Genomic DNA, 24480 nt, shown 5'->3' on the forward strand with positions numbered 1-24480 from the left:
CTCCATTATTGTAATGTAAGTTAGAAAATTATTCCATTTGAGAGAAGCCACATGCAGCCTGCATTTGGATAGAACACAGTAGCTGATAATAAATAAAATAAAATCTTGGGTATTTTCCTTTGCCTTAACCCAATATTTATTTGCTTATCATTTATTATTGTAAGGAATATTATGTAAAAATGTGTTCTTGTTTTATATTTCTGTTTTTATAGTGGTGTAGTGGAATATGATGCAGAGGGCTTCACAAAGCTCACACTGTTACTGATGTGGAAAGATTTTTGCTTCCTTGTTCACAGTGAGTAGCTGTTTGCCTTTTTTTCTTTTACAGGAAACAATTTAACAGCTTTGGCTATTTTTGTTGAATGACTATGTACTTTTGATGTGGCCATCACACTTTTGAAAACATAAAATCTTGACTGCAATTTGAGAGTGAGGGATGATTTATGCAGATAGATCTGATTTATAAAATTACTAAATGTGTTCTTGGAAAATGCTCCAGTAACTTGCCTCAAGGTTCTAGCAACTGCACATGTTGCCAATCAGGCCATTAGTGTGCATAACCCAGGGGTACCCAAATTCATTCATGAGTTGCCATGAACCAGTAAATTTGTGGGCCCTTTTAGGTCAAAATAATGTTCACATCCATAATGTTTCTTGTACTTATATTTTCTGAGATAGATGGATAGAAATTGTTGCTTTTTTCAATTCATCCTGTAGAAAAACCTGCAGCTGATCACCTTTGTTGTCCTCCTGTAGTTAGAGAGATTTTAGGACTCAGTGGGCCTCCATAGACCCTCCAGCTATGTTTTGTGCCTCCTTGATGCAAACCCTTTGAATTAAATTTGTAAATCAAGATAGCACTAGAACATGTTATGAGTTTGAAGTGACTTAATCATGGTCTACAAGTACATACATGAGGAAGAGATTTCTGATAGTAGGTGGCTCTTTAATCTTTTTTTTTTTTTAATAGAGATATATCTATCTCCTAGAACTGGAAGGGACCCTGAAGGGTCATTGAGTCCAGCCTCCTGCCGTCACTAGCAGGACCAAGTACTGATTTTGCCCCAGATCCCTAAGTGACCCCCTCAAGGATTGAACGCACAACCCTGGGTTTAGCAGGCCAATGCTCAAACCACTGAGCTATCCCTCCCCCCCGTCTAGTAGACAAAAAAATAACCAGTACCTTTGAGGTTGGGAACTAAAGTTTAGACAAAGCCAGACTAGAAGTAAGGTGCATGGTTTTCGCAATTTGGGTAATTAAGCATTGGAACAACTTACCTAGGGATGTGATGGATTCTCCATCACTGGAAGTCTTTAAATCAAGACTGGATATATTTCTGAAAGATATGCTAGAGCTTAAACAAAAACTATAGGCTTTATGAAAAAATTACTAGGTAAGGTTCTGTGACCTGCATTGTGCAGGAGATCAAACTAGATGATATCAATAATTCCTTCTGGCCTTTAAATGCATGAATTTTAGAAACACAGAAATATAGAGAGTATTTGGTTTGGGCAAGAGTATCTGTGCTCTGCCCTCAGACTGTCCATTATCTTACCCTTTATCTATCTATTTTTGACCAATACTCTTCTCTTCTCTGTGGTGTCATTTAGTGTAAAACAATGATAAATGCCACACTGTGGCTACAAGTATTGTATTATGTTAGCCCTTTAGTGCTGAAATATTCTTAGTTGTATTCTTTCTTTTTTCTTTAATTTGGGCCAGTTTCTCCTATAAGAACACTGATGGTGATGTCTAAATACAAGCTTGCTAAATGCAAAAGACTATAATCATTTTAGACTCTAAAGAAAACATCTGATCCTATTATTTATGAACTCTAGAAAATTTGAAACTGGATGTAATTCCCATGATAACTGTAGGATTTACAGCATAAGCCAGTAAAGAAGGTCCAGTTGGACAGGTCAACCTTTCTTTATACATTCACTCACATTCCTTTCCCACTCCATGCTCTCAGAGACCAGAGGTGTCATTGACTGTTTCTTCACTTTCTGCATCATTCTCCCCATCTCTTCCCCCAACCCTCCCCAGCCGCCTTCATCCCTATTGTCTTTAGTTTTGTTTCAAGTTGTATTAAATTAAAGTTTTCCATGGAGCTGTTTATTACCTGCAGAGAAGAAAGCCTGGTATTAGCCCTAATAAACATTGAAGTAGCTAGGTTTAACAAGAGTCAAAATTCAAACTTCTGCCGAACGGTAGAGCAATTTTTAATTGTTAAGTAATATTCAGAGCTCTCTACTTATGACTGTAGAGCCCTTGAGAGATATGATTATAACAGAACAGCTTGTCACTATGAATTAGCTCCATGACCTTGTAAATTGTGCAGTAGCTTATCTGTGCAAGTCATTGCATCACTTGCTTGTTGAATAACCCACTGCATAACGTAAATAAGTTACATGTACGAACAGATATTGCACTGAAATCAGTGAAACCTGCATTTTATTTCCTGATTGAACTAATGCAGACTTTCATCTCTTTACCGCTGAAATGACTGTGTATATTATGGTTGAATATTTATCAGCCTGTTGTTAAAATGTCTAGCACAGATAGGTTTAAGTTGAAAAAAATGTTATACTTTATATATTTACTATATGGAAAACATTCTTCAAAGAATAAATGAAGTATAAGTGAGAAAAAGAGGAACTGTGCAAATGTGCAGAAGGCATGGTGGCAAACCAAGTAAAAGGAATAAGATTAAAATAGATTTGCAGCTCATGTAGACATACCCACGCAGGCATTCATTTAGCTAGCTCACTAAAAATAGCACTGAGGTTTTGGTGGCACAGGCTTTAGTGTGGGTTGCACAAATGACTATGTACCCAGGATTCATAGAGAAAGTAGCCTGAGTTAAGTGAAAAAGCAAAGGACCGAAACTGTAAAAGGTAAATTGGATTTTAAAATAATATTACACTGGTACAGAATACTGTACTTTACATACACTATTATAATATTTTATTAAAGTCTTTTTTCTGTTGACTCAACTCGGGATTTATATCTACTGGAACCCCCGCCTCTGCTCCAGAACAGTCTCACATGATAAAAAGTACAGTATTGTGTAGTACTTACGGAATAAAGGGCAAAGTAAGGGAAGTCTGTACAGCTAATCTTGCAATATAGGAGAGCTATCTAATTGCAGACTTTAGCAACTATTTTAATCTAATCATTAGGTGAATCTATCAAAGTCAGGTCAAAATGAAGTCACAGGAACTGTTGTTTTAGTGGTTTAGTTCTAAGAGTTAATCAAGTGTTTTCAAATACATAAGAGAAGAAATGAACATTAAGAGAAGTTCATGTTCATTCACTTGGGAGAGGAAGTCATTAACCAAGTTTAATGTTAATGGTGGTATAGTTGAAGAGTAACTCTATTCCCTTTGCTACTGTTTTATGACACTGATGTTTTTTCTTTAGTTTTGTAAATAAGATGATTCATTTTCAGAGACTTAAAGGGTCTTTCTTTCCTTGGCTGTGTACCCATGCCTCACATTAATGTTAATGCAGATTTCATGGGTGTATGTCCAAGGTTGAATAGATCTCTGGATATGGACATGAGTGAGAATGTGTTATGTAATTTTTTTGGAAACTTGATCTTTACTGTAGATGTGCGTTTAGCATTTCAGCACAAATGAGATTGGTAGAAGATGGAAGGATTGGAAATAGTAATAAAGGTATCAGTGATGAATTAGTGGTTGTTGGCTTCTTATAATGGAGGATTTGGAAGGATACATGTTTAAATGGAAAGGTCTTGCTTTCTTCCTCCATATATGATCTTGTACCAGCGAGCATGGTAGCTTCCTCCAAGTATATTGGTAGCTTCCAGCAAGTGTGTACTTTGTGAGCAATCACAGACTTTTTTGAAGCTGTTGGGCACACTTCACTTGAGCAAAATGAAAAAAACAATTAAGCTCCATTATGTAGTAAAATAGCTGGAGCACTGGAAGTTACCACCCAAAGTATTGGCCAAATGAAAGGCCTGAGCAAAGAATTAACTTGGTAAGAATTAGAGGGTTTCACTGGGAACTGATTGCAAAAGCAGGGGCTGGGGTATTAATTTGATTTTAGCTGTGTGTATTAGAAGAAGAAAGCAGCCAGAAAAATAAGGACAAACCCAGAGAAGCACAGATAGCATGACCCTGAGAGGAAGCTAAGAGAGAGAGATTATTTTGGACAGAGATCTGTGGAAGGGAGGCTAATAGCCAGCAAGGACACTGCCTGCTCTGTTTGTCCATACTGTGTTCAGAGAAACAGGTGTTTGTGTCCATGTTTTGTAAATAAACAGGATTGCACAAAATGAATACCTGACTCTACCATCAATTTCACCTCCTAATAGAAACATCCTGCAAGGCCTCAAATACTGGCCAACCAGTCAGACCAAAAAGGCAACCTATTGTACTGTTTAGTGTCTGGTCATATTTGAATCTAGTTGGCTTACTTAACAAAGAATTGTTGCTTTACCTTGGCATGTATTTCTGTTGTCCTTTCTGAAGTTGCTTTGCAGATTCCTAGTCCAGGAGTTACATGCCTTGCCATGCAAATCACAGAACCATGTAAAGCAGTAAAGTCTCTAAGGGATAGGCAAGTGGAGATGGTAATTTGGAACCAAGAACATAAAAGAGAGTGCTGTCTGTCAGCAGATTTGGTCATGAAGCTAATCCCTCTCTCTTCTTGTGTGGAGTTAAATATTAGAAGTAAAGAGTGGCTAGCACAGTAGGGTCCTGGTCCATGACTGGAGTTCCTATGTGCTACCACAATTCAAATAATGATAAAAATAATAATGTTAATGAGTTTGATAGTTTGGGGATCTTGTCAGTTTTTCCTCCCATGTGGGACTTGTTCCCATAACATTGGGTGCTGAAAAGAAAATAGTCTTCAAGAATTGTTCCTCTGAGTCAGTCAAAATGTCTGCCAGCAGTCGTAACTAATGCCTAAAATTCCAAGCAGATCATCTGATGGTTCCTGTTCTCCTTGGTGTTTTGAACTTGATTTGCTCCACCTCCTCCATGGGATGTTGTGTGAGAAAAGCACCTTCAGCTAAATACCTGGGAAAACAGGCAGTCCTGTGGCCCAGATCATCTTGCAAATAGAGGACAGGAGTTACAGCAGTTAGATTCTGTATTTACATGAGATAGTTGGCACACCATCTTGATTGTTCTGTGTTTTTAATTAAATATTTTAAATTTTTGTTTTATAAATTAAATCTTTCTTGATTATATTATGGTTCTTCTTAGTTTGTGGCGATGTGGCTTCAAGAAGAGAGGTGAAAGGTTGCAGAAGGGCGAATTTGTGGAAATGAAAGGGACGAGACAAAGAAAGCAAGTGCACTATGATGTAGGGAGCAAGGCGGAGGAGGAGGGTGTGATGCACACTGGTTAAGAGAAGGGAAGGTAGGGCAGCAGAAGGTAGGTCAAGTATAACAACAAAAACAATGGTTTAAAAGTCAGAAGCTCAGTACTGACGTAGAGTGAAGTCAGAAGTCTGCTACGGTTGTGACAGGATAGCTTTTTGCTATTAGTGATAGGTAGTCAGGAAAAGCTAGAGCTTTTCCAGGGCCAATCCTGGAAATCTGAGGCTAGCAATGGTTCCAGGAGGCCACTGGGATCAGTTCTTGGGAGTGATTCCTTGACAATGGAGTCAGCAAGGAAGGGTAAGCTGGCAAACGCAATTCCCTTCTCTGGCTCCCTGCCATTTGCTCCCAGTAATGTTTATTCTTTGGTGTCTGATCCTAAAATTCACCCTTGTGTAGAGAGCATCTGCACAAAGCTTATGACCATCTAAATCCCACATAAGTCCTCACAATAAGGTTGAAGTGGAATTTACTTGCTATGTAGGTTCTTGAGCATAGGGTGAATGTCACCTGTTGAGTTCAGTGGGAATTGCAAGTATTCCCCACCTCTGAGGATCAGGCACTATGGTGCGAAATTGGTTTTAGTCACAGACAAGCTGCTCTGTTCATCACTTAACTGGGTGCAGTCCGAGGCTAAACACAGAACTGAACTGCAGTATTGTGTGTGGAGACTGAACTGGCCTTTTTCTACCAAGTTTCCATCATTGCTAGGTCTTTAAAGGGGCACTGTCACCTAGCTGTAGTTTCAAATTTGTATTGAATCATAAATAATTATATAACCTCATTATTATCTATTGAGAATATTTCAGCATCATGTTCCTATGATTCCTTGCTGGATGTTAATATTCTGTGAGCTGAATGACATTTTGTAGACCTTAGTGCTTTGTGTTTGAGGCTAGTAAAGTTGAAGGCAGAGATGGTTTGTCTCCTTTTATTCTGTTCACTGGTGTTCATGTTAGATTGATATAAATCTATGTCAATAGTTTTAAGTAGATTTTGTTAATAACAGAGGGTTGAGATGTGAAAAACATACAAGGTGAAAAGTAAATTAGATTTTAAAATTCTTTGGTTTTATGGCAGTGATAGTAGACAAAAGCATTTTTTGGTAAAATGTCAGTTTCCATTGTCAGTGTCTGTCATTTCAAGGAAATATATGTATGGTTTGTATTTTTTTAAGCTTTTCCTTTTTTTGTTATATTGCCCTGGATATTTTAAGCTCATTATTTAGTATTGCTTCATCTACTTTGAAATGGAAACTACAAGCTCTTTAACAAATGGATAGAAAAGTCATCAGCTTTCACAGTAGCTTCTTTTACTCTGAAAAGTGACAACGTAGAAATGTCACTACTTAACAGTCTATCTAGACCACTATTACCATAATGAACAATTACCTCACAAACACTAATAAAGTTATCCTCAAAGATCACATGTGAGGTCGGGAAGATGTATTATCCCTACTTTACAGGTGTGGAAGTCAGAGATAGAGAGATTAAGTGAAAACAGCAAGGAGTCCCTGTGGCACTTTAGAGACTAACAAATTGATTTGGGCATAAGCTTTTGTGGGATATAATCCACTTCATCAGATGCATGGAGTGGAAAATACAGTAAGCAGGTATAAATATACAGCACATGAAAAGATGGGAGCTACCTTACCAAGTGGGGGGTCAGTGCTAACGAGGCCAGTTCAATTAAGTGATTTCCCTTAGGTCACGTAGGAAATATGTGACAGAACTGGGAATTAAATACTGATTTTCAGAGTCCTAGTTCAGTGCCTAAACAGCAAGACTAGTTTTCCTCTCCAACTTTGCTTCCTGTGTGTATTCAAAATTATATATATTCACTTTCTAAGACAGTAAACTTTTAGCACTTTACCATGTTATCACTACAAAGCCAATATACTTCTTGCATCAGCAACAGAATTGTGAAGTAAATGCCAATTGCAGAGCCAAATTTTCACTTGTGACACATGTGCCACAACTAAAGGAAGTGAGGTGGCACAGATGCAACTCAAGATGTAATCTGCAGGCACTAGAGTGTGTGGAAGTAACTGGAGTGGAATTTGAAGACAATTGGATTGTGCGAGTGTAATTTAGAGTATAATTTGAAAACAATGAGATTGCATGGGAGTGAAATTGGAAGAGGGTGAGGTTACACAGTTGTCATTGAGAGCAAAGTTTGGATTTTAGGAACTTTATTTCTAGTGGTGAAACATGAGCAGAAAACAACTCATTTTGATTTTCAGCTCCCAGGCTGAGTTTGAAACACTAGCAGAAGAAAAAAATCATTACTTGTAAACTGAGTAAAATTAATAAGGAACCATTAAGAAAGACTGCCATTTTTACACAGACACTTGTCAGAGGGGAAAGACACTTTAAATGCCTCCGTATTCTACTGAAATGCTATTCAGAACTTCTCAACAAATTGCAAAGGCTTTCTCTCTCCTCTGACAGTGTCAGTGCCAAAAGAAGGATAAATGCCTCTTTTCTCCAGCAGTGGGACATCATAGTCCCAAATCTATGCTAAGTTTGAGCATAGATTTTTCTTACTGATAGAAACTACTGCTGTATTTACAGTGCAGACTTCAAATGGCTCAAATAGGCAGGATTCAGCTTTATAGAGCAGCAGTGTCTCATCACTGCTAGGAGGAGTTGCTATAGAAACTGGTGCATCAGAAACAATAAAAAGAAGTGGAAACCAGAGGAGAAAAGCCTTGGGAATTAAAAAAAAAAAGAGAGAGAGAGAGTGATGAAAAAATGTCATTAAGACATGGCATGCACATGACAGACAGCAAACCCACCCCCCCACACACACCCAATCCCACTGGAGAGAATTATATAAGCGTTAGAGACAGAAAGACCTATTCGGTTATCCATTCCATTTCCCTGGGGCCAATACAGACTAGTTCCCTATGGTACATTTACTGGTATTTTGTCCAGTGTAGTGTGTAAAAGTCCAAAGCAGTAAGGTTTAATGGGGATGGGGGATAATGTCACTCAAAAGATAGAAGTGATTATAAAGCATTTGCCAGGTTAGTTTTACAATATCCTATCATATGCTTTTCCATTATCACTGGAGACTGTTTGAATAGACTCTTAATTTGTGCTGTGAACTATTTCCCCTATATGACTAAACAAAGAATACAGAAACTCTGTTGGAAGCACGTGTTTTAAATATATCGTTTTCACAAGCTAGAAGGCACAGTCTTTCTATAAAGTCATCCCAAATTGCACTGCGATTATTTTGTCTTATAAGAATGCGGTAGTAAAAAAAACCCCAAAGTTCAGCAGATCTACCACTAACAATAAATAAGGTAAAATCTATTCAGGAACTGAGTTTGTGTCTTGAAAAGTCCCTTTGAAGTATATAACCTCTTCTGGTGTGTGTAGCCCATAAAACTAGCTTTAGCATTTATTTTATTCAGCAGTAATACAAGGAACCTACAGGCCTGTATCCTATAAGACATTGGCGTCAGCAGTTAGCCTGAGACTTGAGGCCTATGAACTTTGGTACAGATAAATGGTCCAATGGTCACCTCTAAGTTTTGTGGAACAGGAAATTAGAGTGTGGGAAGGGAAATTTTGTTCATAATGACATCAGCAAACCACAGGAACATGAGCTAACACCAGCTTCTGGATAGAACATCCACAGTTATCTGACCACAAGAGTGCCATGGCAACAAATTGACGTATATGATAGTAAGTCGAGATAATTAATATACTATCTATAGGAGAATGACACCCTAACACTTGTAAGATGAGGAAATACAAATAAGGAAGAGGGGAGAAACCCCTACTGAATATACATTAGAGGTAGTGGCATTGGCATAACTTTTTATAAAATTGTATCACAGGCTGGGTGCAGTAGGACAGAGGGAGAGATGTAGCCCTTGTGAGGTGCCAGGATGATGGCCACTGGTGATGATGAGGAAGATGATGGTGACAAGGAGGATCATGGCTAACATTTCAAGTTTTTCTGCAAGGGATGGTGTTGAGTATATGGATGTTCAGATGTACATTCTGTATTATCTCACTCAACCTTACTGGGTTAGAGTGTTTGTGACTTTGCTAAATGTATTAATAAAAAATTGTAAATACTGAAGAGTTCCTATAGTGTGAGTATTGCAACTGTGCACATCAGGGTTCCCCACTGTACTGTAATTTTAATAATACTGGGCCTGATCTAGGGACAAGAACCTGTTAAACCTCAGAGTGATAACTGGGAATTCTTAAGTAATCAATATAATTAATACACAGTCGTTAGATCAGGCTACATTTGACAAGGACTGAATAGTGTTTTGGCATTGTGGCCGTATCCAATCTGATGCTTTCCGTAAAGTTTTGCACCACTGCACTATTACTAGTGCTGCTCTCCTGGTGATGGTAACAGTGGGAGCTCTAGTGTAGACAAAGCACTAGTACTTTTACCACCACGTCATCTATCTCTGGTAGGTGGCCAAATAGCAAGTCTGAAAAATTAGGATGGGGTGGGAGTAATAGGCACCTATATATGCAAAGCCCCGAATATCGGGACTGTCCCTATAAAATTGGGACATCTGGTCAGCTTAATCTATGTTCAGATCAAATCTAGATGACACAATAGTAAAAATACCGTGATCACCAACACTTGGTCTACACTATAGCTTCCATTGTTACTACGACTGGTAGGAATTGTAAGAAAAATCTCAGTATAGATATGGCAGTGGCAAAATGTTGTTCAGTCATTCTCAAACCAGAAAGAGTTACACACTTCTAAAGAACCGTTTTTATAGGAGATACATAAATTCTGACTCAGTGTAATCCACAAGATAAACAAGTTCAAACTCCATAATATGCAGAAATAGTTTATTCCAACTTAAGTCATTGTTTCCATTATTCAGAAAGACACGTGGGCTATGGAAAAACATTATAATCAAAAATAACCACTTCTGTATTTTAGACTTTGAGTTGGCCTTCTGCAAAGATGCTTTATGCAATCATAAGAGATGTTTGGGGAGGAACAAGTTGAATGGCTCAAAGTCTTAAAAATGGGATGTATAACCTTGCTCTTCTCGGTCACCAGTTCAAATCTAACTGAGGCTTATAGTGATTGAAAGCCATTCCTGTCCAATATGAAAAGAGTTGGAGGCCTTTGTCCGTTTCAAAAAGAGCATGTTCCCATCACAATACCCACCATCAAAGTTGTCGTTAGTTGATCCTTTGCTGACAGTTTCCACAGAGAGGCCAAGAACTAAATGAGCATACAGCGCTAACCTTCTCCTCCAGAGGTGCCTGGCTGGATTAAAGCTGACTGAGGCAAAGATCGATCAACATTCCCCTCCCCCCCTTCCCATTCCATTGGACTGTCCATAACCCCTCTAGCAAACTCACCTTCTGAGCCTTTCAATGGACTCCTGGCTTACTTCCTAATCCTGAATACTTGATCTTCCTATCAACTGATGCAGGAAAATTTCACATGGTTGTAAGGGTTCACCATTCCACAGATCTTGTTTCAGGACTGGGTCCTCAATGAGTAGTAGTCTTCCTTCTGTGTTATTATTAAATTAATGCTCCAGCATGATGCTAAGGGGTGTGAATTTCAGACACAATGTAAATCCTGGATATTGCCAACATAGAATTAAGGACTCCACTTAAAAAGACACACTTCTGTTTTTTTTAATCTTCTACTGTTATTCCTACACCCAAGATTAATATATAACTCAAAGACTTAAAGAGAAAACATACATTTTTCTCTATATTTCAGTTGAATGTTGTACATTTGACAGCACTTTGTGCATAATCAATTTCATTCTTTCAGCTGGAAAGGCAATCAGTTCTCCACGCTGTCTGTGTGCATCTTTCACACAGCAACAAGAGAAAGAAAATCGTTTTTCAAAATAATAAAATGTGATTACAAAAGCACAAAACTGGCGGGGGCCTCAGGGGCATGTGGAGCACTATGAACTGCTTCTAATTCACTTTTTAAATGTACTGGGTTGTAGATTTCCTGTTGACAGTGTTCCTCTGAAGATCCTATGAACCTTCTGCAGCAGAGGGGATATTAGTCCCAATATATTTACCAAATTCTAACCCAGGTGACCCTACAGACCTACTTTGCCCCAGTAGTTTCAGTTGAATGTTATTCTTCATTCTTTTGTCTTCTCCCTTAAAAATATTACCACTGTAGTGTCACTGACATAGAATGCTGCAGCATTTCCAACCAATTGATAAGTTTACTTCATTGTTTGGCAGTGACTCCTGTACATATGGACGAGAATCACCCCTTCATTCTGCACTTTGAACCAGCAGAACTTAGGCTACCGGTTTTCAGCAGCAGAAAATCAAGGGAGAAGTGGTGGGCTACAGTAGCCAAGCCAGTTATAAACCCTGTTCCACTGAGGGATCTTGACCCAGCCACCGCAAAGCCAAACATGCTGGTGACTAGGCCAAGTCAGGGCCATTCAGGAGGTGCACTGAATCAGCAGTTCTTTTAAGGAGCCTTCACCAGTGGAGCTCCCGCAAGAACTTCATGGAAGCTGCTTTCTTTAGAAAAACCCAGTTGGAGAAGGAATAATGGTACCATCACCTGTCTTCTCCCAGTGGTGAAAGCCTTCCCTGGTGTAACTGCCCTAACCTATGCAGACGATACAATGTTCATGTCCCTGCACCCATGGTCTGAATCTGGTCCATGATCTGTAAAGCATGTACACCTCTTTCATGAGGAAAGGTATATACAATTCATGGTCTTATTGGATCATGTTACATATTTTGTCCTTTAAATGTTATCTTATTCTTACAAGGAAATATACATATATAACATATCAGAACAGAAGTAGGAGTAAATACTAAACAATTATCACTATAAGAGTCTAGCCAGTGTTCAGGTTAGCTCGCCTGGTGTGTCTCTTATACACCTCAAATAAAGTGTGTGTGTTTATTCCTCTAAAAAAAAATTCAAACTCTTAGTCAGTCATTAATCTCATGTGGGTGGTAGACCGTCTACATAATCCCCAGTGCTTCTCTGTGTTACTGTTCTCTCTACCAGAACAGAAGTGCATTTGTATTTCTGATCTCTGCCCGCTGCAGGAGGTTTCATTCCCTCATTACATAGTGTATGAAAGTATGGAGGTGGAACAATCCTTTCAATGAAATGTGATAGAATGAATTCATTCCACCCAAATGTCCAAAAAATAAACGAATGCTTAGCACTTTTCATTGAGCCTCCCAGTGCCCTTGTGTGGTATGTATGTTGGTATTACTAGCTCCATTTTACAGCTTTGGAAACATATTGCTCTAACAAACACTAAGTGCTTTTGTCTATATGAACAGTTAGACCGAGGCAAGTTGGCATCTGAATCAACCTCACATTAACCTACCGTGGACTGACTGGCACGTGTTAACAGTTCATTAATGCACTATGAGCTCATCCCATTTCAAAGAGGACTAGATAAAAGTGTTTTAACAAACTGTTATTGTGTATCAGCAGGGTCCACATGGACTGCTCAGCAGGATAGTTCAGGGTGGATTCACACTCCAGCTTGCAGTGCTGTAATGGTTCATGTAGACAAGCTCTAAGACTAAGGCCTGGTCTACACCACAGAGTTAGGTCAATGTAAGGCAGGTCACATTGACCTAACTCTGTAGCCGTCTACACTAAAATATAGCTCCTACTGATGTAACTTACCCGCTATGCCGACTTAATAACTCCACCTTCGTAAGAGGCATAGTAGTTAGGTCAACACGTCAGTGTAGACACTGTGTTGCTAACATCGACTGTTGCTGCCTTTCAGAAACAGTCCCACAATGCTCCCCTTCAGTCAAGTTGACATACAGCCACCGCAATAATGGAATTGGTTTTACATGTCCACACTTTGCAGTTAAACCACACTTGCAGTTAAATTGGTGCAAGTGCTCCTGGTGAGGAAGTGCACTGCCGACACACAGAGCATAGTGTGAATGTGTAAAACCGATTCCATTACTGCAGTGGCTGTATGTCAGCATGACTTAGGTTGGCTTAATTTAGCAGTGTACATTTGCCCTAAGAATTTGAGTCTTGCCCGCTATGTAGGAAGTCACTGTTAAAGGATATTCAGCCCCATGCTCTAACCACTAAACCACGTTACTGTCTCTGTCTTTAAAAAGTTAGATAAATATCAAGAATTGATTTATTTGGTAGCCATGCTGTCAGATATACAGTATATCTCTCATTTCTTCTCATAGCATTTAGCATAGAAGTAATTTTTTCTTTTGTCCTCTGCTACAGTATTGCTGAGGCAGTCATGTTCATGTGTTGTACTGCAAATTCTTTACGAATAGGTAATGGGAGGGTTCCAGTCAAATATATGGTGGAGATAAAAGATAGGGTGAAACCATTCCAATTTCTTTTTGTATGATCTGAGTATCTTATCTTCTCTTTGAGATTTATAAACATGAGAGACAAGTGCAGTCTGGAAGAGGGGGCTGGAAGTGTGAATTGGGGGTATTGTAATATGGAACAAATTCTGGGTTGCTTATAGATAGTAAATTATTAACACGCTGGAACTCTTCTTTAAAAGAGAAAAAGTGTTTCCTCTCCTTTTTCTCTTTGGTTTATTTACCTTGCTTGCAAGATGGCACTGAAATGAAAAGATCTACATAGGACCCTATTGTTACAACTTTAGATGTACATAGTTTCTAGAAAAATAACCTTCAACTGCACTGCCCATGGGGGCACATTTTACAGTTCTATAAGTCAGTAATGAATCACTGTGTTTCACTGGCTGACTTTCATAGTCTATTTCATGTTTCACAATCCAAGGTTTGTTTTATAAGGTTTCTTATTTTGCAGGTAAAATGTACAAATAGTCAGGCTCAATCTTTATTTTAAAATCTAAATGTAAGCCCTAGGGAGAGAGAGCAGTTAATTAAAGAGGTGCATAGAGGGATAACAGTGGGTAAGGAGATGAAATAAGGGGAAAATGTAGATTGGATATAAGGAAATTGATACAGATTAGGCAGGGCTGCACAGACATCGTCGGAGGCCTGGGACAAAATCTGAAATGAAGGCCTCACCCTTCCAAAAAAAATTACCACTGAAGGGAGGCCCAGGAGGCAAGGGGTTGGTTTGGAGAGTCAGCCAGCCTACACTCATGCTGCAGCACTGTCTCAGCTCCTGTCCCATGGGGCTGGGCTCCGCTCCCCACTCCAGGTGTTGCAAGGTGTGCGAGGTCACAGCACCACCCAGGTTTGGCCTGGTGGGCCAAATCTGAGTAGTGTTGTGACCCCACACCTCAGGTCACAATGTCACTTGGTTTGGGGGCCTTCTCAAACAGAGGGGCCTGGAGCAAAATGCCTTATTTGCCTCATACCCCACCCTAGGCAATTCTGTGATTAGGCCTTGAATTACCCTTGTAGTAAGACTAAAGCCTGGTCTACATTAGGAAGTCATACCAACAAAACTCTCCATTCTTCAGTAAAGTTTGATGTGCATCCATACTTAATTGTGTCTCCCACAAACAAACCTTCACTTCTACCTGTTTCCAAAACAACGTGGGCTCCTTGCAGTTAAGTTCTGTTGGCATAGTGGCACTCTGGATTCACATGTACCTACATCCCTATAAGCAGTCCTTCAGCTGCAGCCTCACAAAGCAACATTCCCTTTAAGAATTCCCTCTCCAATAGTACATTTGATTGAATTCTACTTCCCAGGAGGTCACAGTGGCCAGAAGTCCACCTCACTTTTAACTGCCCAGTGCAGTCTTCTTCACAGCCACATCTGTTCCTCTAACCAGCCACCTTTTTGCTGAAAACATGGTTTCTTCCACTCAGTCTGATGCTGTTGCTTTGTCCAAGAAGGAGGTGCACTGTGGGGAGAAGAGCCATGTGCAGGCACAGCTACCGCTCTCTCTCAGAAACAAGAATATTTACAGTGACTTAGAAAGGAGATGGTGAAACTCTAAATTCACTCTCGAATCATCTTCAGTTGAATGTCTCTAAGCACTAAAAGGATTGTATGTGCTGCCCTTACAGTGGAAAAGAGAGCTACTTTTCTCTTTGCTGCATCTGAGTTTGCAGTGGCAAGTTTGTAAATGTCATATGAAAGTGTTTGATTATGGAATAAATTGGAGGGAATTGTGGGCATATGACCCCAACCTTGAGAATACCCTTAGTGGTGTGTGAGTATTCCACAATGTACAGCAACAAGGTGGTCAGATCCTATATGTGTGTGTGTGTTCATTAACCTGTGTACATGAGACAGTTAGGATATCTGGGTGCACAGGTATCAATATGTTGAGGACACTTAGCTCTGTACCTCAGTCATGCTTGATCTGAAAAGAGCAGTTGAACAGCCAGCCTCTCCTAGGAGACCGTTTTTATTATAGGTGGAGCTGGTAGCACTGCTTATTATTAAGGTTGCCCAACACTTCCCATAACAAGATCCTGTTTTCAGTTACTTACAAAAACAGGACTGGGACAGGGAAAAGGCTGAAGAGGACATGGGCAGAAGTGATCAGGTTTGAGGAAACAAGATACAGACGGGTCTGTGACCACTAGAGAACATTCCTTTCCAGAACCTGGAATGGAACTCCAGACTCCTATCAGTTACTCTGTTAGCTCAAGTGGTAGAGGTCTGTGTGGTGGAGCTAAAAGATCCAACCCTGCTGATGACCCATGTGGGGGCTGATAAGGTTTCAACCTGAATATTGTATCCAGTTCTTGATGCCACATTTCAGGAGGGATGTGCACAATAGGAGAAAGTGCAGAGAAGAGCAACAAAAACGATTAACGTTCTAGAAAACATGACTTATGGGGAAAGATTGAAAAAACTGAGTTTGTTTAGTCTGGAGAAGAGAAGACATTTTAACAGTTTTCAAGTAGATAAAAGGTTGTTCTCATTAACCTTTGAGAATAAGACAAGAATTAATGGGTTTCAGTTGCAGCAAGGGAGGTTTCTGTTGGACATTAGGAAAAACTTCCTGTCAGGGTGGTTAAGCACTGGAATAAATTGCCTAGGGAGATTGTGGAACTTCGGTCATTGGAGGTTTATAAGAGCAGGTTAGACAAACGCCTATCAGGAATGGTCCAGTTATTCCTTAGTCCTGTCTTGAGTGCAGGGGACTGGACTAGATCATCTATTGAGATCCCTTCCAGTCCTACATGTCTGTGGTTCTATGATTATGTCATATGATGAAATTTGTTTTTTCAGTTTGTTTTTATAACATGTAGGAAATTACACACAAAATAACTGTGTTAAAACAACCATAATTAAACTTGAAAAGTCAAGCACTAAAAGTTAGGGAATCAAGATTGCCTAATTCAGCCCCCTTAGTATGTATGCTTTATGATACAGTCTTTAGTTGCATGGTCATGTACTGTTTTTTCCACAGGACCCTTACATTTTTCAGTGTACAGAAGGGACCTCCTCTGGGGATACAGTAGAACCTAAGATCTTGTCTACACTACGGGGAAAAGTCAGTCTAAGCTTTCCAATTTTAGTTATGTAAATAGTATAACTCAAGTTGACATAGCTTAGATCTACTTACCATGGGGTCTACGCTGTGCGATGTTGATGGGAGACATTCTCCCATCAACTCCCCTTACTCTTATCGATCCAGTGGAGTACAGGAGTCGACAGGGGGCGGGGAGCGATTTGTGGTCGATTTAGCAGGTCTTCACTGGACACACTAAATCAACTGTTAATGCAGCAATCCCTGATAAGTGTAGACAAACCCTCAGAGTTACAAATGCCTCAGGAATGGAGTAGGTTTGTAACTATGAAATGTTCATAATGCTGAACAAAGTGCTGTGATGGTTGTTTCAAAAGTTTACAACTGAACATTTACTTAATAGATCTTTGAAACTTTAAAATGCAGAAGAAAAATTCTACTTTTAGCCATCTTAATTTAAATGAAACAAGCACAGAAACAGTTTCCTTGCCCTGTCAAATCTTTCTTTTTAAACTTTTCCTGTATTCTTTTAGTAGTTTACGTTTAACACAGTACTGTACTGTATTTGCCTTTCTTTTTTTTCTCCTGTGCTGCTGCCTGATTGTGTACTTCCGGTTCTGAATGAACCTTGTGGTTGACTGGTCTGTTCGTAACTCTGGTGTTCATAACTCTGAAGTTTTATTGTATATGAAATGGTTATTGTATATATTCTTGGTTATGACATACTTTCCCTGCACACTGCTGCCAGTTTTGTTTAGCATGTGAAATTTTGAAAGAATAACCCTAATGTTTTGTTCAGTTACAGTCTCCATTCCTGAGGTGCTCCTAACTCTGAGATTCTACTGTACTGCTAAAAGAAATATAAAATCAAATGTGTTTACCGCTGATCTAATCAGAAATCAAAGATTTGCATATTATATTAACTTGTTAGATTAGCTCCAAGGTAAATAATACTTTCTTATTAACTCTGGAGTTGTTTGCATGTGTGATCTGAGTGGTTAACATTGTTCTGTTCCAGACCTCAGTGTTATTGCTCTTTGAAAAGGTAAACAAAAGAAGATTACTAACTCCTGGCATAATTTTTCAGGCAATTGTTAGCCAGGGTTTGTCATTTAGATAACAATACTGAAAATGTATGAGAATATACATTAAATTACATGACAGCACAAAAGCAAGAACAACTCAAATGTGTATGTATTGGTTTTTGTAGCTTCTTTTATATTTAGAAAACATCAAACTACTGTAGCTATTTATAAGCAGTAATTAAATCTCTGTGATTCATTCTTGATGTGAAAATCACTTTTTCTTTTTCATTTTGGAATAAACACAGCATAAAATGTTAGGGGCAGTCTTGAGGTCCTTTGCTCAGGTTTACTCAGCGCTACCATAAAAGTTTTACCTGAGTAAGGATAGGAACTTTGCCAAATTAGGGAGTTCACTCTAATGGTAATTAGTCTGTAAATGTTAGTATAGTCTGTGTGTGTGTTTGTCTGTCTGTCTGTCTGTCTGTGTCTGTCAGTCAGAGGGTGGATTTGGATGGCAGGAGGGAGATCACTTACTTGATCATTACTTTAGGTTCACTCCCTCTGGGGCACCTGGCATTGGCCACTGTTGGTAGACAGATACTGGGCTAGATGGACCTTTGGTCTGACCCAGTATGGCTGTTCTTATGAGTGAAACAAGTGTCTTTATGGTTTTAACCCTAGTAGTGTGCTCCTCTGGCCAATTATTGTCTTATTTAAAATGATTATTTAAAAAAAAAAAGCCAAAGTAAAAAATCAAAATCATTAAATTATACTGAATCTGGGACTGAATCAGAAAGTTTTACTTTCCTGGACTAGTTAATAGTTTACATTTTCCAGTGGAAGAGCTTCTATTTATGGGAGAGAAGGGGTAAATGGGACTTCCTTTGGCAACCTTTGCATTTTAAAACCAAGACTAGTTTGACAGCAAGATTTGTACCTTCCTAAGTAAATATTACTATTTAACCGTATGACTTGTGGAAGCTTGTTAAGTGACGTGACTCACCTAGATAAAGTTATTTTTAGAGATGTAATTTGTACGGTTTAGAAGAGCAAAAAAAAAAAAAGGCTGGTAAAGAGCTAAATCTCTCATTATGGTTTACAGAGCTCATGAAACAACATCCATGCAAAAGATGACTAAGCAAGGGTCTATTGCCACTTTCAGGAATTTACAGACATGAGTCATCCACTTATTGTCTGCAGATACACCACCAAGGTACTTGTGAGTCAGCTTTGATTTGGAAATAGTACTTGCATTCACCATGAATACTTCTTTTGTGTTTCTTAAGTATCTAAATACTGTGGCTAAATAATATGCCAAACCAAAGCTTGCTGTTGTAATCTTCACAGTTCAGATGCTCACTTAAGAAAGTGTGATTTATTTTGCACTGTGATGCATTCTACATAGTGAAATATAAATGTGGTCTGCGATAGATATAATTTTGCCAACACTTAACTCTGTCCCTTTGTATACTATACAGAAGTAGATTTTATCTGTGTTCTATAATACATCATTATATATGTGTGTAAAGGACAAAATCTTCTCCATCAGACCTTTGCCACCTCCACAAAAACACAGGTGTGACCAAGAGCAAAATCTGATCTTTTATCTTCAAAACCCTTTGTAAATATTAACTGATAACATGTTTGCTTATTTTATATGCTCTGAAAACTTTGGGGCCAAATTCAAACTTGACGTAAGAAACTACTACTTTATTAACTCCAGTGGACTTAGGTCCACTGTACCAGCAATGAATTTGACCCTTAATGTCTACTTCTGAAATAATAGCTGGCTATTTGAGACGTGTAGAGCAGGTTAAAGTTCAGGGCCATTTCCTGTTTACTTGAACTATAGGTGTAGTTGTGCTCCATAATTAGGGTCACATTTTTGTTGATGAGGCTCAGCTCACATCCTTAATTAGAGAAACATTTGGTTTAGAAAATGGGAGCTTTGGTTATGCTTTGTGTTCTCAGGTGGACAATAGCTTTGGAAATCAAAAGCGGCCATCATTACTTTTCAAGATTTGGCTTGAAGTTCAAGGTGGTACTGCTCCAGGAGTGGACAGTTCAAATGTAAACCAATCTATTTTGATTGTCTAGTTCCCCGGTTTACATTATACTTGACTCCTGAAAACCTCTATAAATGTTTTGGTTAAGAAAAAGAGGAAGCATTTTCTTTCTTCTCTTGCTCTACCTCTGTTGAAAAAATACTCTGAAAGATGAAAGGCTAATCACAGAAAATGAGAGCTTCTCTGAAGTGACAGCAATGTCTCTATAGTGCTTTTAGACAGTAGCTCTACTGCTAGATACTTTTTCTTAAAAACAAAGCTTTTGGTTTAGTTAATGGGAGGAAAAATGCTATTACTGCCTCTTTCACGTAGAGAGAGGTTTTCAAAATCAAGCTAATGGAGACCTGAAATTCTCTAGTAAAAAGATAAATGAAATAAATGGAGATAATATGATTTAATTTCTTTACTGGAGTTTGCATCCTTTATTCATACTTATAAGTAAACAAGTGTTTCATACCATTTACAGTTTTTTAAGGGAGGGTGTTCCTCCAGAAATTGATTCTGCAGAGAGAGCAGATAAAGACTATACTAAGTTTAAATACACAGCACTAAACAAAGTAAACTTCCAGCTTCAAAACTGAGAACCAGTCTCCTGGCATTTACGTTGCTCTCTACAGAGCAGCTCTTTTGATTCTTCGGCATAAGAGTAATGTCTGTGAGAGGGAGGAACAAGTAGTTTGCTTACTGATAAGTGGCTTATTGTGTGGCAATTCTCTTTCAGGGATATCATGCATTAACCATGCTACCAAGAAGACTTTGACAAAGTATTTCATTTTGGTATCTAACTTTTATTTTTCTTAAACATAGTAATGTTCTTCCCCAAAATTGATCAAACTAACTCAGTCCACCATGTTACCTCTTAAATCAAGCAAGCAAGCGTTTGTGTGGGCTGAGTCCCCCAGTTAATCAGAGCCTTATCCTGGGCTGCCCAGAGGGGAGCGTGGGCAAGTGGAGCAATAGGCCCAAAACCCCGCAGGGGCCCCCACGAGAATATAGTATTCTATAGTATTGCAACTTTTTTTATGGAAACCGCTCCCGAAATTTGCTTTGCCCCAGGCCCCCTGAATCCTTTGGGCAGCCCTGGCCTTATCACAACATAAAACTCAGACACTGGGTCACTGAACTGGCCAGACATCAGTACTTCAACTGATCTGCTTTAGCCTGAGACCACAGCTGGAGTACCTCATTAAGTTTTGTGTACCTCATTACCATAAGCATATGAAGGGAGTGACTGGGGGGTTGGCAGGCTTGATTTGGAGCATAGGGGAAATAAGGCTTGTCCAGTTCAAAGAGTAGGAAAATTTAGGCTAACTAGCAGAAAATCTGTCTGAGATTGCTCTATCATCGTCTGTGGAATAGGCTTTCAAAGGAAGTGGTGGAAACAACATATCTTGAAATATTTAAAAATAGAATGCACAGAGCACTAGCAAATATATTGGAGGAAACAATCCTGCTCTGACATAGAAATGGGATAATTGATTTACTAGGCGTTTTCCATTTTTAGTTGCTATTATTCTCAGCAATTTTACAGTCAGTGGTTGGCTTCTCTTTTGGTACTACATCTGACATTATTCAGTCAGGATCCTTGACATCTCATTAGGTAGAATTGTGAAGTTACAAATGAAGATTTCTGAGGTCCCAAGTTCCCATGAATGAACTGCAGTCTTACAAAACTGAATTGATGAGAATTTGTTCTTTTGTCTCTTAGGGTTAGTGGAATGTGTCGTTTTGGGATATTAAATGGAATAGTGTGGGATGCTTTGAGGGCCAAATCCTGTACCACTAAAGACAATGCAGATTTTGCCATTGACTTCAGTGGATGCAGGATCAGGCCCTAAAAGTAAATACTGAGATTGATGTATGAGTAAACGTCTTAAAACCAACTAGGGAGATTTTTTAAGTCTACCGAATATAAAAGAAGACCCAGGAAAATGTTATATTCTAAGAATATGTTTGGCAATTAAAAGGTTAAGTTTTACAAATTGAAGAGCCTCTGGAATACTCTCTGTTGTAGACTGGTTTGTTGATCTAACAGACCTGACTAATCTTGAGATGGCCTCCTTCCTTTTGGGTGATAAGCAAGGTGAGTTAAGATATAGGATCTAATTCTGGGGACACTTAAGAGTAAAACATTTCTGATATCAATGACTTTGTAGTTTAGGTTGTTTGTTTGCTTAATACTGATGACTGCGAGTTGGGATCCCTTTGTTCTGTTCTAGATTCTGCAAGTGACTCACAATGTGACCTTGATTAGTCACTTAACCTCTCTGGGCTTCAGTTTATCAATCTGTAAAATGGGTTAATAATATTTGCCTCTCACAGGCAAAGTGTAAGGATTAATTATGGCTGATAAAACGCTTTGAGCTCATCAGATGAAAGGTTCTATAAAAGTACAATGTTGCTCTATTTCGCAAAACAGAATGTGTATTAACATTCCTGAAAGTAGAAACTAATCTGGAAAAACACAGACTTTAATGGATTAAGCGTTAGAAAGAGAGAGAGAAAAAGAGAGAGAGAGATTGAACTGGTGGAAATACTGTGATTAACCTGTAAATGCACAATAAAACCATGTGTCATTTGCTTTGTAAAATAAAATACTTTAGTAAACGTAAATCGAGTCAGACATCTACATAATATAATCCAGGTTTATTGAAAGTACAAGAAGAGATATTAGAATTCCCCATCATTTTTACTTTTTTCATTTAAGATCTGGTTAGGTACATTTCTTAACCTGAGTTTAGAGTTAATAGGTAGAAATGATATATTTCACAATAAAGATGAAAGCAAGAAAAGATGTCTTTTTCATGTCATCTTTTTCTTTTGCTGTCTTTGCAGTTGACCTACCTCTGTACTTTCCTCGAGACCAGCCAACTCTAACATTTCAATCAGTCTATCACTTCACTAACAGTGGACAGCTGTATTCCCAGGCCCAGAAAAACTACCCTTACAGCCCACGCTGGGATGGCAATGAGATGGCCAAGAGAGCAAAGTAAGTCAGACTATCATTTAATACCAAAAGTTTCATTTCTTAGAGGGTCAAGTGTTGTTAAGTATTAGAGTATAGATTTATCTGTATGCATTGGACATTCTGATATGTGACACTGTTTCTGTATAGTGTTTTCCTTGGCTATTTTTGTGTTGGAACTGAATGCAGTCTTAATATTCACACATTTGAACGTAACTTACATGTTTATATTTTATTATTAATAATCAATTATTATTATATTGCCAAAAGACCAACCAGTGGAGCCCCATTGTTCTAGGCACTGTGCAAACAGTGTAGCATCTAGTCCTGCCCCTGAATAGATAAGACAGACACAGGGTTGGAGGGAAGGGTGTCACACACAAGCAGAGTCTACAGTTTGAAGTCAGAAAATGTCATATTCATTCCACAGTTTTTTTAGGTGGATTTCGTTAGCAAGGGGTACGCTAAACAGAAATAAAAGTGAAGGGGAAGAAACACTGAATAGAATGGGGTAAGGGAGACAGGGCTGGGGAAACGAGGCTAAGGGGCAGGTGTGGACTGCAGTTGAAATGAAGAGATACTGAAAGATGGGAAAGGGAATGGGTGGAGCAAAGAGCCAATCAACACAGAGCAGAGAAAATCCAGTTCAACCATGGAAAGTTCTCTGAGGGTACGTCTACACTATGGGATTATTCCAATTTTACATAAACCGGTTTTGTAAAACATTGTATAAAGTCGAGTGCATGTGGCCACACTAAGCACATTAATTCGGTGGTGTGCATCCATGTACCAAGGCTAGCGTCGATTTCTGGAGCGTTGCACTGTGGGTAGCTATCCTATAGTTCCCACAGTCTCCCCCGCCTATTGGAATTCTGGGTTGAGATCCCAATGCATGATAGTGCAAAAATAGTGTCGCGGGTGATTCTGGGTAAATGTCGTCACTCATTCCTTCCTCCGTGAAAGCAACGACAGACAATCATTTCGCGTCAGTTTTCCCTGGATTGGTCTGGCAGACGCCATAGCATGGCAACCATGGAGCCCGTTTTGCCTTTTGTCACTGTCACCGTTTGTGTACTGGATGCCGCTGTCAGAGGCGGTACTGCAGCGCTACACAGCAGCATTCATTTGCCTTTGCAAGATAGCAGAGACGGTTATCAGTTGTTCTGTACCGTCTGCCGTGCCATTGTAAATTGGCATTGAGATAACAGTTATCAGTCGTTCTGTACCGTCTGCTGCTGTCATGGGTGCTCCTGGTTGAGGTCGGCCAGGGATGCAAAGACAAAAATGGGAATGACCACCCGGGTCATTCCCTCCTTTATGTTGTATCTAAAAATAGAGTCAGTCCTGCCTAGAATATGGGGCAAGTGTGCTAGAGGACCAGTGTACTAGAGAGCACAGCCACTCCATGTCAGATCCCGCAGAAATGATGAGCTGCATGCCATTCTAGGGGGGCCCCTGCAACAACCCCACCCGTTGCTTCCCTGCTCCCCCAACCCTCCTGGGCTACTGTTGCAGTGTTCCCCCCCCCATTTGTGTGATGAAGTAATAAAGTATGCAGGAATAAGAAACACTGAGTTGTTAGTGAGATAAAATGAGGGGGAGGAGGCCTCCAACTGCTATGATAGGCCAGGCAGGACATTAAACGGTGCAAGGGAGAGGAGCCCAG

The 24480-nt window shown here is 39.3% G+C and overlaps 1 protein-coding gene across 1 annotated transcript in view; it reads left to right on the forward strand.

Annotated features, from left to right (window-relative positions):
* Nucleotides 1–24480, forward strand: part of BABAM2 (BRISC and BRCA1 A complex member 2) — a 341856-nt gene that overhangs the window by 275442 nt on the left and 41934 nt on the right. The window contains 2 exon segments of the mRNA XM_030557316.1: nucleotides 213–295; nucleotides 22685–22838. Coding sequence (XP_030413176.1) covers nucleotides 213–295; nucleotides 22685–22838 — 237 coding nt within the window.

The sequence above is a fragment of the Gopherus evgoodei genome, chromosome 3, assembly GCF_007399415.2.
Source record: "Gopherus evgoodei ecotype Sinaloan lineage chromosome 3, rGopEvg1_v1.p, whole genome shotgun sequence".
NCBI classification, from domain to species: Eukaryota; Metazoa; Chordata; order Testudines; family Testudinidae; genus Gopherus; species Gopherus evgoodei.